The 15,238-nt window shown below is 46.3% G+C and overlaps 1 protein-coding gene across 1 annotated transcript in view; it reads left to right on the top strand.

The window, feature by feature from the left end:
* The first annotated feature begins 9 nt into the window (after nucleotides 1-9).
* Nucleotides 10-15,238, top strand: part of KIAA1328 (KIAA1328 ortholog) — a 260,928-nt gene continuing 245,699 nt past the window's right edge. The window contains exons 1-3 of the mRNA XM_054986693.1: nucleotides 10-69; nucleotides 6,815-6,850; nucleotides 12,115-12,257. Of these exons, the coding sequence (XP_054842668.1) occupies nucleotides 12-69; nucleotides 6,815-6,850; nucleotides 12,115-12,257 (237 nt within the window). The 5' untranslated portion in view covers nucleotides 10-11. The remainder of the gene's footprint in view (nucleotides 70-6,814; nucleotides 6,851-12,114; nucleotides 12,258-15,238) is intronic.

Below are 15,238 nucleotides of genomic sequence, written 5' to 3' on the forward strand. Positions count from 1 at the left end.
GTTGTTTCAAGATGGCGGATGTGGCCGCGGGGCCCGGGCCGGAAGGAGCTGCTTCTTGGAGTCGGGACCGTATCCTTCTGGCGGGGGCCGTGTGGGACGGCGGGAGGGAGTAATAGTAGGTAATAATAACAGGAACCGTAAATTGGACCCGGGAATAGTAGCAGCGGCCCACCGTTGCCAACCTCCAGGTGGGACCTGGAGATCTCCCGGAATTACAACTGGTCTCCAGGCCACAGAGATCCGTTCCCCGGGAGAAAATGGCAGGCTTGGGGCGGTGGACTCTGTGAGGTTCCTGCCCCCTCGATCCCATCCTCCCAGGCTCTGCCCCCAAACCTGGAAGTTCCCAGTTGTGTCTGTTCGTAGATGCTTGCCTACCTGGCAGGGTTGTTGTATGAGATGGCAGATGTGGAGCGCGTGAAGAGCTCGAGCTCGTTGTCGTGATGAACATTTATTTATTTCTTAAATCCTTCTCTTGCCTTTCCTCCCACTCCAGCACAGCATATATGCGTTTCCCTTCACAGCAATCCTGTGAGGAACAATCCTGACCGACCCCCCCCCCCCCGCCAAGTTGTGGAGTCCCAACGGACTCTTGGCAACCCCATAATAGTAACAGTGTTGTTTATATACCACCCTTCTAGCCAGATTAGTGTCTTACTCAGAGCAGTGAACAAAGTCAGTGTTGTTATTTCCCCCATAATACAGCTGAAGTTGGGAGGGGTGGCTTACCCAAGGCCATCTGCTGAGCTCAAGGTGGGAGTTGAACCAGCAGAGTGCTGATTAGCAGTCCAACCACTTGACCTGGCTGTTGTGCCAGGCTAGCTTACATCTGAGGAGGAGAGCTGTGGCTTGAGAAAGCATCTGTCTCCAGCACATCTGTCAGTTGTATCAGCTTCAGCAGACTGATACCGTTGCCTTTCTGGATTGTAATAATTGGTTTTTTGTTCAGTGCACTTTTTATCTTGCCCTTCTACTGATGAACTTGGGGCAGCATACTTGATTCTCTGCACTTCTGTTTTGTCTTCACAGCAACCTTGTGAGGTAGGTTAGGCTGAGAGGATGTTGCTGGGATTGTGTTGTAGCTCTTTAGTGTGTCCTGCCATATTTCACGTACTTTCTGTCTCCCATCCTCACAGCACAGGTTTGCCAGTCAGTCACAAGAATCTGATCAAAGTTTCTCCTCTCCAGGGAAAGGGGAGAATCTCAGAAGACTGGACAATACTGATCTTGTTAACCCAGTGGTCTGACTCGGCGTAATACAGCTTCATCTGAGAGTCTACTTAGGCTTCATCAGGACCTTACCAGCATTCCCCTAGATTTGCAGGGCGTTACTGTTTTACTCTGGGGTCCACCACTTGACCCTCAAAGTATGAGGTTTAGGAGAGCTGGCCATTTTGTTGGAACAACCTTGCAAGGTAGTTATCTGTTGCTGGTGAAGGGGGAGGGTAGGCAGGCGAATAAGCAACCCTGTGAGTGTTCTGTTGAATCTGACAAAGAGAGCTGTGGCTCTTGAAAGCTTACGCTACAATAAAGTTGACTAGTCTTAAAGATGCTACTGGACTCTTTACTGTTGAAATGTGGGATGGATCACTTGTGGATCCTTGGTTGGCTATGCTGTCCGTTGAACCATGCTCACTTAGCCTGTCTTCTGCCTTGGTGCTGTGAGGTGTGGTACCTTCACTGTCTTTTCTCGGCTGATCTGCCAGCTAGCTGCTCTTGCCAACAAGGTTGTTTGCTAAGGCTGGGAAGCCTCTGGTAGCGTGTATCTTGGTGTCACTTAGAATCCCTTTTGTCCCACTCTTTAATAAGTATATATATCTGGCTCATATCCCAGCCCAAAATTAAACAGGGGAAAAGCAGGAGCCAACATCTCCTTTAAAATGAAATGGCACTAGAGGCTACGTAAAGTTGAAAAAGTTAACAGCAGATTTATTCAGCAGGCAGGGTTGGTCTGTAGATAGGCAGAGAAAGGGAAGCTGAGGTGAATTTTGTCTGTTGAATGGAATACATCACAAGTGTATGTATGAGGCACAATAGTCTTCTTAAGGCTTAGTTTCAAATATATACAATTCCTAAAAATGAGAGGTTGGTAGTTGCAGACTCATGTTACTTAAAGCAACGTTCCTGCAGAGATTTTACTTCACAGCTTAGGTGTTCTGACTTCCACACAGCCCTCTTTTCTTTTTACTCCAGACCCAGGGTCCTCCACAGAGCCAAAATCCCCTTTCCAGACGCTGGGCAGGAATTGTTCTTCCATTAAAGACATAACCCTGTTCTCTTGACTGAGGGAGAGTGTCTTCCCCACTTTAGTTCTTCAGTGAAAAGCTTTTTTATCAACCTTAAGCTGTCCCAAAAAGGGCAAACTTTCCCCCTTCTTTTTCTCACACGGGTGAATCTCAGTCTGACCCACTCTGGTCAGACTCCAAGCTACTCCGTCCTGACAATCCTGTCAGCACCAATTTGTTACCTTCTCACTGGCAGTTGTTTTAACTCTTTTCCTTCGACGCTCTGGATGCCACATTTGGCTATCCTTGCATTTAATGCCCATTCTGTCACAACTCCCTGTGGGATTGAGAACTTTTTAAGCATGCTTGTTTATTTAGTAGAGGCTTAATAATAATAGTAACATTCGATTTATATACCGCCCTTCAGGACAACTTAATGCCCACTCAGAGCAGTTTACAAAGTGTGTTATTATTATCTCCACAACCCTGTGAGGTGGGTAGGGCTGAGAGAGCTCCGAGAGAGCTGTGACTGACTCAAGGTCACCCAGCTGGTTTCAAGCAGAGGAGTGGGGAATCAAACCCGGCTCTCCAGATTAGAGTCCCGTGGTTCTTAACCACTACACCAAACTGGCTCTCTCGTCCTTCCTCCCATGATATCAAGGCAGCATTGTTCTCCCTTTCAAAATTGGGTGCGAGGAGGAGAGATGGTTGCTTTGAGGTTAGAGTAATTTTCATATTTTGCCAGTAAATGTTTATCCTGGTTGGAGAACTTTCCGTCTAGCAACTCATGTTTAATTCTTGGTGGTAGCAGTAAATCTCACCTGTCGACAGTCTGCCCTCCATGAGAACTGCTGAATATGCAAAGAAAGATCTTGTGGGTTGTTCTGCATTGAAAAATTCATTTAGGGCAGCAGTTTTTGTCTCACCCTAAGCTCTTGGAGAGGTAGGTTTGAATGAGTATTCTGCTATGAGGTTTGCTGGTTGAATTGGGCTACTCTTTCTGGGTCTCACCTACCTTGCAGGTTTGTTGTGAGGATGAAATAATGTGAGGATGAAATAATGCTAGAGTCGTGTGTGCTGCCTTAGAGGAAGCGCAAGATAAAAAAATGCACTCAGTAACAGATTATTTTGCATCATAGTTCAGGCCCACTTTTCCTTGCAGTTCTCACAAACATCTTCAAATCCTACCACTCTTTACCTGCTTTCTTGCATTGGCTATTCAGTTGTCAGGCAGCAAAGAGGTTTATCTTCCCTTGTTGTGTATACAATTCTCAATTGAAGATGGCCACCTTTGCTCTTTGTTGAGGCAGGCTGGTGTTTGGGTGTTAAGTGTTTTGGGATTCTTGCATTGTGAAATGAACCCCAGAGCACTCCAGCAAGGTGGCTGCCGAAGTTGGTGCATGACATGCTGGAGTGGGAAACACCGGGTAAATGTGTCCGGGACAAGTCCTCTGCATTTTAAGGTCTCTAGAACAGCTTTTCTCAACATCACTTTGGAGATCGCCTCTGATCTTGAGGTTAAACAATAGAGGAGAAATATGTTTCCAGACACATCAGCGGCGGGAGAAATGAGTATGACTACCTTCCTTCTTCCTCTTTTTGCCCAAGCTCTTGTCTACATCATCTGCTTGTGCAGTGGGCATTTTGTGGAAGAGCGCAGTCTGTCTGAGTTAGGAGAGGCTGTCCTGTTGGTCTTTCCGCAATGGAGGCTGGATCGAAAGGAATGAAGGTACTTAGGTGTCACGTTTTCATTCTGGTCTTTCATTTTGCTGTGCTCTTGTTTTTATCCTCACAGCAACGCAGAGGACAGGCCGAGAAGTAACGTCTTGCCCAGGGTTCTCCCACACCCCAGGAACTTCACAGCAGATGAGAGCTGGAACCCGTGTCTGTCTGACGGATTCAGCACTTGGTCACACTGCCATGCAAGATCTTGCATGAAGTGTGTTGCGGGCAGGGCAGAGCTGTGCTGCGCTCTTCAGACAGGAGTGAAAAAGGGAAGCTTGATCAGAGCAGAGATTCTCGGAAGGAAGCCTGACGCTAGCAAATTAGCAGAAGTTAAATCTGGTCTGAGCGGCCTTACTTCCTACAAGAGAGTGGGTTGGGATGAGCTAAGCTAAGCCGCCAAGCGGTCAGACAGGCAAAAGGGAGAGGGTTGCTGTAGATGGCTTACATAGCCTTGTTAAAATGTTCTCTTTTGGGGTTCGCTACACTTTGCTTATGGCATGCCTTGAGGCTCACCTGGTGCCTGCTTTGCTCTCTTTTTGGTGCCTGGCCAAAATGTTTCTGTTCCCCCAGGCTTTTAATTAAGGGATTGATTTTTTAATACTCTTTTAGTCTGGAAACTTATTTTAAGCTGCCAGTGGTCTGTATGGTCAATGTGCATTGGATTGAGTTTTTAATCAATATATTTTATTGTTTTATTTTGATTATTTCATGTTTTGTAAGCCACCTGGGGCAGGTTCCTGGAGGGGCAATAGAAACGTTTTAAATAAATAGAGTAAGGTGGAGTGATTGGCATATTTTAGAGGGAAGCCATTTTTCTTCAGAATTCGATGTGCTGACTAGAATAGTTGTTGTGAAATAAACATGCTCGGGGTGGCGGGGGCCTCTTTGTCCTCAATTGCTTGCATGAGAGTTCATTTCCTCAGAATGGCTTGGTGTATAATTTTGGAGTCGTTGTTCCCATCAGAGTGTTTAGTGGCGTGGATAAAATGCATGGCAGGTTGTGACTTGCAGTGGAAATCTCTGAGGATTTATTTTTGGACTCTGTTCCCTGGGGCATGCTGTTGTTTCTGCAGGGTTTGTGTATGTGTGTGTGTGTGTGTGTGTGTGTGTGCGTGCATGTGTGTGTGTGTGCAGGTGTGTTTTGCATTTCTGCAGGCAAAGTAGACGGCTCCTTGTTCCTGATGCAATTTCAGAGAAGAGTGAGCCAAGAAGAGCCCAGCCCAGGGCAAATCCACTTGCTTGTCTTTTTAAAATCGTATCTTTCATTAAGAATTTTTCAGAACGAAAAGATAAAACTAGCAAAAAAAATTGAAAGGGAAAAAAAGAAAGTGAAAAAGATGCCAAATATATGAAAAAGAAAGAAACATACAGCGATAACGTCCGATTTTCTCTATGACAAACACGACTAAAATCACAAATTTAACATGTTCTCTATAATTACAAATAATAAGTCTCTCCTTTTTCTCCCATCCCCACCCAATAACCTAATCCACAAGTCATCAGTTCATTTTTTTCCATATCCTGCCAAAAGGTCTATAAAGGGTTTCCATGAATGCAGACAATATCTTTTCTCTAATTGAATAAGTTTAGTCATCTCTGCAAAGGAACCAAGTGCTCGTCTTGGTAAGCTTCTCATTCATACGGAGTTGCTCCTATTGGTCCAACTTTTGTAGTATGGTTTCATGAAGGAAACGTATGTGAAGCGTTTAGATCAGGGAGAAGCAGCACAGTATTTTTAACTTGCTCAGCCTGCCCTGAAGGTTCCAACTTCCTTCATCGCCCTCTCTCTTACTTCACTCTAAGCTCAGAGTTGGGGGCTTGCTCGTTGGTAAGCTGCACAGCTAGAGCAGGGGCCTGGGCCGTCGGTTTTTCGCAGGATCGAAATTGTCTTCAGCCCTTGCCAGAATCCCCTGCCTGAAGTAGCAAAGCTCTTCGCCCAAGCGTAGCTTTCGGAAGGAAGCAACAAGCCTGCTCCTGGGTGGCGCTACAGGCGAGGGATGCTCTACTTTATATCGAGACATCGCTTCTCCCTGACATTAAATCTGAATGTGCGGGGACCTAGCTTGTTGCTGAACTTACACATACCCCCACATGCTCACCCACCTCTCCTTGCGTGAGCGTTATGAAAGAATTCTGGTTTAAAGCAAACTCTACTTGCCTGTGACCTACGAATGCAGGCACGTGGCTTAACCAGTGTTGCCCGCCTCCCCACCCCCCAGCCTGGAATCTAAGCCTTGATTAACGCCTTGTTTGGGATAGAAAATGAATGTGCGTTAAGTCATGTGCTTACATTTGTACATTGTTGGTAACTGGCTTTTGTTTCACACCAGGATTTTTTCTTGATGCTCTGTGTGAAAAGGGAGGGGAGAGGGGCAAAGTGTGCGTGCAAACCTGGCAGCCAGCTGATTTTGTGCACGTGCAGGCTTAACGTGCTATCTGAATGCAGCTATAGCATGGCCTTGAATAATAGATCTCTTTCCTGAACGCCCATATCCCAATTTCTGTATTTCAGAGCCTAAAATTGCTTTTCAGAATTTAAATTTAAAGCGTGACAGTGGCATACGCATGCATCGAACGCACAGCCTCCAGAAGGTCTTTGCATCATCACAACTGGTACATGTGACAGCAGGGGTTCATTATTTTTTGAGACAAAGCTACTTATGGGACCTTTCATAAAGGGCAAGCTTTGAACTGAGCTCTGTTTGGTTAAAACTGCACACATTCTTCTTCCTGTGAGCTGCTTCTTTTTGAGGCAGAAGAAAGATGTCTCAGTCACTTATTTATTTAATGGAATGCTTCCAAGTTTTTCAGCCTAGGATCCTAGAAATTTTTTTACCTTTGATTTCCTTGAACGAGATCCTGTTCAGTTTCTGATGAAGACCAGCTGCTTGTGTATGTTCCAGGTATGATTGCTGCTGATAATAACAATAGCAATAGCAATAGCAATAACAATAACAATCGATTTATATACTGCCCTTCAGGACCACTTAATGCCCGCTCAGAGTGGTTTACAAAGTATGTTGTGGTTATCCCCACAACAACAATCACCCTGTGAGGTGGGTGGGCCTGAGAGATCTCTGGAAGAGCTGCGACTGACCCAAGGTCACCCAGCTGGCTTCAAGTGGAGGAGTGGGGAATCGAACCTGCCTCTCCAGATTAGAGTCCTGCTGCTCTTAACCACTACACCAATCAAATGATGAGTTGCAAGATGTAAACGGAGTCTGCAGGTAGTGCTTTGGACTGGGAGCCATTTCAAGCGACACGTCTGTTCTACAGATATATGTGGAGTGGCTTTGACTAGCTCCTCGCATGGTAAAATGAGCTAAGGGTGTCTTGCTTTGATGCCTTCGCATAGGCAAAGAAAGGCAGCTGAGTAAGTCATGAGTGCAAACCTTCCAGTTACTTTAGAGGTCTCAGAAAACAATTGCCAGGTCTCGTGCAGCACAATCAAATGTTTTTTCTAAGCCATCGCTCCAATGAACTCATTAATTATCTGTACTACTGGCTGTTGGACCAACAGCGCTGTTGTAACAATATGTTTGTCTTGAGCATGGTATATTAGTATTACTGTCTTAATTGATACACACATTAATATGAACCTGTATTGAAAGTATATACAGTGGCACTGTAGTCCCTGTATTGTTATAGGTCTTGTGCTCCACCAGTGAATCTTTTTTCTAAGTCATTGCTCCAGTGATAATAAAAACAATAGTAACAACAACAACAGTGTGCTTATATACCACCCTTGTGGACAGATTAGTGCCACGCTCAGAGCGATGAACACAGTGTTATGATTATCTCCACAATACATGTGGGGAGATGGGGCTGAGAGGTGGCTTATCCCAGGCCACCTGCGGAGTTCATGGCAATAGTGGGTGTCAAACTAGCAGAATGCTGATTTGCAGCCCTGCCACTTAACCACTATGCTACAACAGCCCTCCGTAGTTCCTGATCACAGGAGGTCCTCATGTACCAATAACAGGTTTCTTGCTGTCTAGGTACATGTCCGCCTTCAATTCCGGCCAGGCGGAAAGGCGGCTAATAAATGTTTTACGTAAATGAACAGAATTATGGGTGATCGTGCATATATCGGGCTTTGCCGTTGCTGTGTATGTGAAGGAGCACATTGCCTCCCTTGCCAGGTAGTCCTGGTCTCTTAGTCTCATATTCTGTCTGGTCCGGCTCCCACCTTGATCATCAAGCTTAATTTAAACGTGGCCCTATGGAGGTGAAAGTGCTGCCCTGTGAGCCGCTGCACTCGCACGCTGGCTCCTTTAATTTATGCTGCTTGCGGCTTTTCACGGATATCAGCCAGGTTGAAAAAGCTGCTGGTCGTGTGCAGAGTCCCTTGGGGTGAGTGTTTCTTCCTCGCCAGCATCATGCTCAAATCAAGCCTCGGGCTGCTTCCACGTGGCCGTTTGGCTCTAGTTCGGTGTCCCAGTCGGAACAAGCTATCTGGAGCATCCATGTGTAGCAACCTTTATTGGCAGTAGCAACCTTTATTGGCATTACGTCCATGTTAACAAAAACACTCGACGCAACCAGAACTCCGTCTACAAATACACAACTCGCCTCATAGATGCAAGATACAAAAATTTAGCTACAGTTTCGATAACTTTTTGGTTCTGAGTAGCCAATAGGAAGATAACTTTACATTTATCAGATTTTCCAATTTGCTCTCTCAACAGCGGGCCCATGTGTCCAGCATCCATGTATCCATTTTCTGTGCTTTTCCATCCCCTGCATTGCTGTGACCTTTCTCAAACTTGATTTGCCTTGATTCTTTTGGAAAGATTGCAGCCAAAGTGTGTTTGTACACTGTGTGGATGGGAAGGTCTGCATTTTTGCCGGTTCCTCTGGCAGTACCATTTTCATTCCACAGCACCCCGTGGCTGCTATTTCATTCCACCACTGGAGGGATTTTTCAAAATAGACCCATCACTATAGAGCCAGTTTGGTATAGTGGTTAAGAACGCGGAACTCTAATCTGGAGAGCCAGATTTGATTCCCCACTCCTCCAGTTGAAGCCAGCTGGGTGACCTTGGGTCAGTCACAGCTTCTAGGAGCTCTCTCAGCCCTATCCACCTCACAGGATGTTTGTTGTGGGGATAATAATAACATACTTTGTAAACCGCTCTGAGTGGGCATTATGTTGTCCTGAAGGGTGGTATATAAATCGAATGTTGTTGTTGTTGTTATTATATACATTATGATGTTAGAATGACCTATTATTATGTCCTCTGAATTCCCAGCTTTCATTTATAACAAGAAAAGTAAGTCTCTCATCCCTTTTGCAGATCCTTAGCAAAAAAAGGCTAACTTAAATTTAATTTAATTTAATTTATTATATTTATATTCCGCCCTCCCTGCTTTCGCAGGCTCAGGGCGGATAACAAATACAAACATGTTTAAAAACATTTAAAAACATTAAATAATACATTTAAAAACATTTAAAAACATTAAATATAACAATTCATGCTGCCCAGTGGTTCATACATGCCTCTGTGTTTGCATAGGGGTGATGGTTTAACCCCCCCTTCACGGGGGGTGGGTGGGCACTGCCCGGCGTTAGCCATATGCCTGGCGGAATAGCTCTGTCTTACAGGCCCGGCGAAATGCAAGCAAATCTTGCCGGGCCCTTGTCTCGCAAGACAGAGCAGGCGGGCCTCCCTAGGGCCAGGGACACTTAAAAGATGTTTTCCGCCAGAGCGGAGAGTCCTCCGGGGCTCATATGGTGAGAGACGGTCCCTCAGATACGTCGGTCCCAGTCCGCGTAGGGCTTTGTAGGTTAACACCAAAACCTTGAACCTGATTTGGTACTCCACTGGCAGCCAATGCAGCTGGCGTAGCACCGGTGTAATATGCTCCCACACCGGTGCTCCAGCAATGACCCGCGCTGCTGCATTCTGTACCAGCTGTAACCGCCGGATCAGGCCCATGGGAAGCCCAGCGTAGAGCGCGTTACAGTAATCCAACCTAGAGGTGACCATTGCTTGGACCACTGTAGTCATGTCACGGGGAGACAAATAAGGGGCAAAAAAAGGGAGCTAGAAAGTCAGAGGAGTTAGAAAGTAGATTGTTCTAATGTTGTAGCGTTGTGTCAACTGCCTTTTCTGGTAAAAGCCTGAAGAAGCTCTCTGGTGGTTGTGGAGAACAGTGCCATGCAGAGTGCAGGGGAAACTGCTGTGTGGCTGCTCCATTGCCACTGCAATGCACACATCTCTGTTCACAGTGGCAATGAAAGCTGCATGGTGTCATGTATGTCTGTACCCCTCCACCCATGTCATTGTTCTAGGGGATGCTAATTGTCCATACTGTGGTTTGATTTCATTTTGCAAATGCTACATGCATCCCTTTAGTTTCTCTTCCTCCCTGCCTGAGAACGCAGCTGTGTAATCTGTGTATGAAGCTCACCGAAATGACCTTGTAGTGTCTGAAATGTTGTCGTTTCTGTTATGCCTCTTTCTGTCTTGTCTAGCTGGTGTAAAACCCCAGCAGAGATTCCCAGACTTCTTCCCGCTCAAACTTGTGGGTTAGGGAGGAGGAGAATGTTTGAGTATTTAGCCCTGTACTTTCCTCAAGTCCCTGTTCCTTTCAAGGAAGCTGTACTGCTTGGAGATATCCTTGCTTCTAAGTAAACTATGGACCTGTATATGGAAATGGTCTGATTTCTGAATAACAAGCCATTTAACCAGGAGCCTGTGTCTTGATGCAGTGGCCCAGAGATCTGTCTGCTGTATCCTGTCCTCCCTAGCCTGAGACATGGGGCATCATTGGCCAGCTGTTTTGCAGGTAGCAGAAGGAGATGGAGGGAGAGATCGAGATCGAGAGAGAGAGGTCCCTTAAACCAGCCTGCCCTGACCCATTTGTGTATTCAGTTTTTTTGTCAAAATAAGAAACCTTGTTTTTTAAAAAAATGCATCTGTCTAGCAAGTCAGATTTGTGTTACCAGTGCTCATTACAGGGTCTGTCACTCAGGAGGAAAACATCTGCTTTGCGTGTATATAATCCCAGGTTCAATCTCTGACATCGCTAGTAAAAAGAAAGAAAAGATCAGGTGGCAGATTATGTGAGAGACTTTTGCCTGAGACTCGGGAAAGCTGCTCCCATTTAAAGCAGACCATGGCTGTGTTCACGCCGCTTACCGGCCACGGAACATCGCGCCAAGCTTCCAGAACGACAATGTCTTCCTTGTGCGATTTTGCGTGAGAACGGTAGTTCTCGCGCGAAATTGCGCCAGGAAGACGCTGTCGTTCCGGGAGCTCGGCGTGATGTTCTGTGGCCGGTAAGCAACATGAAAATGGCCAATACTGATGCTTTCAGAATAATGTTCGGATTCAGTATAAGGCAGCTTCGTGCGATACCTTTACATGCATATCATATACTACAATGGATCCAGTTTTGTAAAATGTAACATCTGAGTTTGTGCTCAGCCTTTTTAGTAAGGCTGAAGTATATTTCTTGCAGCCAGATGCATTGCCGTGATTACATGCAGAAAGGTACCGGTTGGATATTAGGGAAAACTTTTTCATGGTCAGAGCAGTTCCAAGGTGGAATCAGCTGCCTAGGGAGGTGGTGAGCTCCCCTTCGCTGGCAGTTTTCCAGAAGAGGCTGGATGAATATTTGTCAGGGGTGCTTTAGGCTCATCCTGCATTGGGCAGGGGGTTGGACTAGAAGGTCTGTATTGCCCCTTCTAACTCTGTGAGTCTGTGATTTATTTTCTCGTTGTTTACATTGCAAAGTTCAATAGTCCACATCGATTAATCCGCTGATAAACCTTTCGCATTAAGCTTCAACCGGTTCCTCTTTCATGATGATAAGGGCCCCTCCAAAGCACAGAGAAGCCCAAATTCATGCCAAAGCAACAGCACACGCTGAAATATGGCTAGGTCGATGGCTTTCCTGCCGTTTGTAAAAAGGGATGCTCTAACTTCATAGGAGAATGAGACGAAAACCTCTTTTCTGTTGCTCTTGAAAGAGTTCCTGGATACAACTGATGAAATGCATTCTCTCCCTTCCCCCCCCTCTTTCTTTTAAGAAGTGATTCTCGTGTGTTGCTTTGCCTGCTATTTTAGTGCTGTCGTTGGTGCTTGACTTGCGATGATGGGGAGTGTAGTGTCCTTAGAATGAACGAAAGCTTGCCTGATCCCGGTTGTTCCGTCCTTAGGAGTTTCTGCAGAGAGGAATTTTAGCGCAAGACATCTGCTGAGAAATCAGAAAGCAGAAGCAAAGGCGAAGAAACCCGTCGCGGCTGTTTCGGTCCCCCCAATGGATGCCTTGAAACCCGCTGGAGAAACGGCTGGGCAACAGGTCAGTGCGGATTTTCTTGTGAAAGAAATGGAAGGGGAAGGATAAGCTAAGTAAAGACGGGGACAGTTGCGTGTGGCGTTGCAACTGGAAAATGATGGCTTGTATTTAGTGGCTCTGAAGCCTTATTCAGTGTGAATTACTCTCTTTACTCATATCCAAGGTGCAAAAAATTGGTGGTGGAATGGGTGCATGTTGGGCCTTGGAAAATTTGGGTTTTTTCCAGGCCCCTCAAGATACAATGTACGGGGCTTCTAGCCCTGGTTGTAATTCCAGAGGGGGAGCTGTCAATCTGTTGTGGCATCAAGCAAACATCCACCGGCACCTAGACACACCCGCTTTTGCCGTTTGGCCCATTTCCCCATTGCCAATTCTGTCCCGCTTTGCCTCTGCCCCAGGCGTGTTGCTTCCAAGCCTGGAAACCCAGAGTCTCTCCACGTGAGACGTCTTACATGAGAATGCTGAAGCGAAGGGAGATGCAACGTTAGCCGGAAAGCGTAGTTTAAAAAGGCAGAGCGGAAGGCTCTGTCAATTTCACCTCCCCACATCTCCTCAGAGGGTTTGTTAATTTCATCTTTGCCTCCCCAAGGCGCTCATGAAATTAACGAACCCTCTGAGGAGCGATCTCTGCCAGCTAGTGTAGAGAGGAGAAATGGAGCCAAAGGCTGTGTCTTTTTAAACTACATTTCCCAGCTAACATTGCATCGCCCTTCACTTGAGTGTTCTCGCATAAGAAGTCTTGTGTAGAGAGATTCACAGTGAGAGGCTTTCAGATTGGAGGGAAGAACCAGGATGACGAGAGGAGTGGCCTTGGAAGCATCACGTTTCTGTGTGTGTGTGTGTGGGTTTGTGTGTGTGAACCTGCTATTGCAGAACGGATGTTTAGGAGAAACCTGGAGGAGACTGCAAGAGGGAGAAGCAATATTTATTATATTTCTTTATTAAAAACCTTTCTGTTCCGCCTTTCCACCCAACTCGGCAAACATTAAAACGTTTCAGACATTAAAGTGTGTGTGTGTAAGGGAAGAAGACTAATAAGAGTAAGATCAAGATCAAATCTGTCTGTAGCAGAAGAAAAGTAGATAGGTGGCAGCAGATAACCTTCTTTAGTTATCTGAAGAAGTGAGCTGTGGCTCACGAAAGCTCATACCCTACCACAAACTTTGTTAGTTTTATAGATGCTACTGGACTCTTGCTCTTTTCTACTGTAATAAGAGTGAGGGAACACCCAATAAAAAGAAGTATTCATAAGAACATAAGAGAAGCCATGTTGGATCAGGCCAATGGCCCATCCAGTCCAACACTCTACAGTGACCAAAAACCCAGGTGTCCTCAGGAGGTCTGCCAGTGGGGAAGGGACACTAGAAGCCCTCCCACTGATTGCCTCTCCAAACACCAAGAATACAGAGCATCACTGCCCTAGACAGAGAGTTCCATCTATACTTTGTGGCTAATAGCTACTGATGGACCTCTGCTCCATATGTTTATCCAGTCCCCTCTTGAAGCTGTCTATGCTTGAAGCTGCCACCACCTCCTGTGGCAGTTTCCCTTGTTGGCGGAAAATGTTGATAGAGGGAAATAGACAAGTCTCTGTTTGGAGAGAGTTCCAGTGTCGTAATGGAGGAGGCCCTTTCTCAGGTTGCCAGGGGTGGCAGCCATGGGGAAAATGCTATTGAGGGGATCTGGCCAAGGCAGCCGAGCAGAACTTAGCACCCAAGAACCATCAGTAAAACTGCCAGGCGTGGACCTCTAGCCCTATCGTCTTAGGCCATGAGTTGGGAGTGGAGGGCACTGACGAGCTCTGTAAGCTGTTACAGACTTCCTTAAGTTAGGCAAGGGGAGAAAAGAAGGGAAGACAGACCAGAGACAAGCAGGCTGCCCTCCGGTGTTGAAGTTCGGAACCAAGGGCTAACCAAACCAATTTTGTATACTTAGTAAAATTTGAGTTATACTTCCCTGCAGAGCAAGTCCTATGGCCTGGCATTTGGAGGGGTAGAATCCTCTTATTAGGAACCAGACGGAACAAGCCTGACCAGTTCCTCTCTCACTGCCTAGAATGAACATGTTTTTCCAGACGGTTCGTGGATTGCCTTCCCAATGCCTGCCCGTTCTTGCTGCAAAGGCAGTTGCGGTTAGCGTTAGGATGTCGAAGCTGCCCTTCAGCAGGAAAGGGTGAGCCACAAGTGCTCAGGCAAGGAGACACTTCTTCCTGCCGCATGCTGCTGGAAGGGAAGGCAAAGCAGCAGATGTCCTGCTGCCTTCCGTTGAGGGATGTATCAACCATCAGGGGGAGGCAGCAGCCTTCTTTCCACTGGCCAAAATGAGCTTCTGTGGCTGACCATTCCTGCACTCCTCCCACCAGCAAGGCAAGTCCTAGGCCGATTCCAGACGGCCGTCCCCATGCCGAAACGTTGCGCGAGTTTTGTGCGACGTTGCGCAAAACTCGTGCGAGAAAACACGATATTTCGCGTTTTCCGCACGACGACGCGCGACGTTTCGGCATGGGGAGGGCCGTCTGGAATCAGCCCTGGCCTAGTTTCTCATACATTTCTTGCCTGTGTGTACTCTTCACACCACATAGGGATCTCAAGGCTGCATTTTGTTGTGGCCAGGATGATAGATACGGTGGAAAGAAGGTGAAGGCGAGAGTTGGGTATTCCCCCTCCCCGTGTATAGAAGTTTTGTCCCAGTACCGCGAATATTTCTGTGTTCAAGTATATTACTGAGATGCAAATATAGGAGTAAACATGGGCTGTGTATAATAATAATAACAACAGTGTGCTTATATACTGCTCTTCTAGACAGATTAGTCTCTACTCAGAGTGGTGAACAAAGTCAGTGTTGTTATTATGCCCACACTATTGGTGTGAAAGTGACGGTGTTACTCAATTGTATATCTATAATGATTGTGCGTCTGTGTAAAGACATAATGATGGGTTACAAGTCAAGAATGATACGATCATATGTTACAAGCTGCCTCCGTC

The sequence above is a fragment of the Eublepharis macularius genome, chromosome 8 (assembly GCF_028583425.1).
Source record: "Eublepharis macularius isolate TG4126 chromosome 8, MPM_Emac_v1.0, whole genome shotgun sequence".
In the NCBI taxonomy this organism is placed as follows: domain Eukaryota; kingdom Metazoa; phylum Chordata; class Lepidosauria; order Squamata; family Eublepharidae; genus Eublepharis; species Eublepharis macularius.